The sequence below is a fragment of the Bison bison genome, unplaced genomic scaffold (genome assembly GCF_000754665.1).
Source record: "Bison bison bison isolate TAMUID 2011002044 unplaced genomic scaffold, Bison_UMD1.0 scf7180017858866, whole genome shotgun sequence".
Lineage (NCBI taxonomy): Eukaryota > Metazoa > Chordata > Mammalia > Artiodactyla > Bovidae > Bison > Bison bison.
In genome coordinates, this window is record NW_011489438.1 from 4,912 (window position 1) to 5,897 (window position 986).

A 986-nucleotide genomic window follows, 5' to 3' on the forward strand; every position below is an offset into this window, starting at 1 on the left:
CCCCGGCGGCCGCGCTCATCTCCTCTGGATGCCCCCACCCCATGCACCCACGCGGGCACCTGGAGGCCCCTCCCAGCCCGCTGGGCCTCTCGCGGATGCTATGCCTGGGACCCCCACTCCAGCCGGCCAGTGTGGGGCCCACTGCTCGGTGGCCTCGCTGTCCCGGGGTGCAGCCCCCGACCGGGGCGCCGTGTGTGTGCTCTCCGCCTGTCTCCCACGTCGGGGGGCCCCCGGGGGTGTGGTGAGCGACTCACTGTTGCTCCCCTCATCGGACGCAGGGCTGGGCCCCGTGGGCCTCGGGGCACAAGCCGAACAGACGCGTGAGCCCCGTGATCGCGGCCGCTCCCAGAGGAGGGTCCAGCGGCCCTGAGCTCTCCAGAGTGCAGGCCCCTCCCCATCCTTAAGCGGGCCTGGTCCTTCCTGTGGACCCCGGTCCACCACAGGGGCGCCCGTACCAAGCCCCTGCCCCAGGCTGCCTCCTCGCTCTCTGCAGTCAATGGCACTGGGACCCCTGGGATGGGGGTCACATGTTGGCCGGGAGGTAGGGGGACTCTGGACACCCACCCCCTCCACTCCCTGCAGGTGTCTATTCTGGGGTCAGGTCTGGTTCCCAGAGGGACCCAGGCAGGCACCTCCCAAGCTGCTTCTCCATCACTGAATTTGGGGGTCGCGGGAGAACTCACGGTGATGTGGGGGCCTTGCTGGGTAGACCCCTTCCTTGTGCACAAGTCCCTCCTCCCCACCCCCCTCCCTCAGTCACTGAGGGGCCCAGAGCCTGCTTTACACCAAGACCGCCCCCCGCCCCAGCCCTCTACCCCAGCACCCGTCCTGGGCGGGGTCCTCTGTGGAGCCAGCTGAGGCTGGGGCAGGTGACCTTCAGGGCCAGTGGAGCCCACTTCCCACAGTCCGAGGGAGGCTCGGGAGGCGGTGCCTGCCTTTCCCGGGAGAGGGGCGCCCCTCATCCTGGGGCCACACCAGGAGCCTGG

At 70.2% G+C, this 986-nt stretch overlaps 1 protein-coding gene across 1 annotated transcript in view; it reads left to right on the plus strand.

The window, feature by feature from the left end:
• Positions 1–370, plus strand: part of LOC104980906 (kinesin-like protein KIF26A) — a gene marked incomplete at its 5' end in the record, with an annotated part of 5,158 nt that extends 4,788 nt beyond the window's left edge. The window contains one exon of the mRNA XM_010829752.1: positions 123–370. Within this exon, the coding sequence (XP_010828054.1) occupies positions 123–370 (248 nt within the window). The remainder of the gene's footprint in view (positions 1–122) is intronic.
• Positions 371–986: the final 616 nt, after the last annotated feature.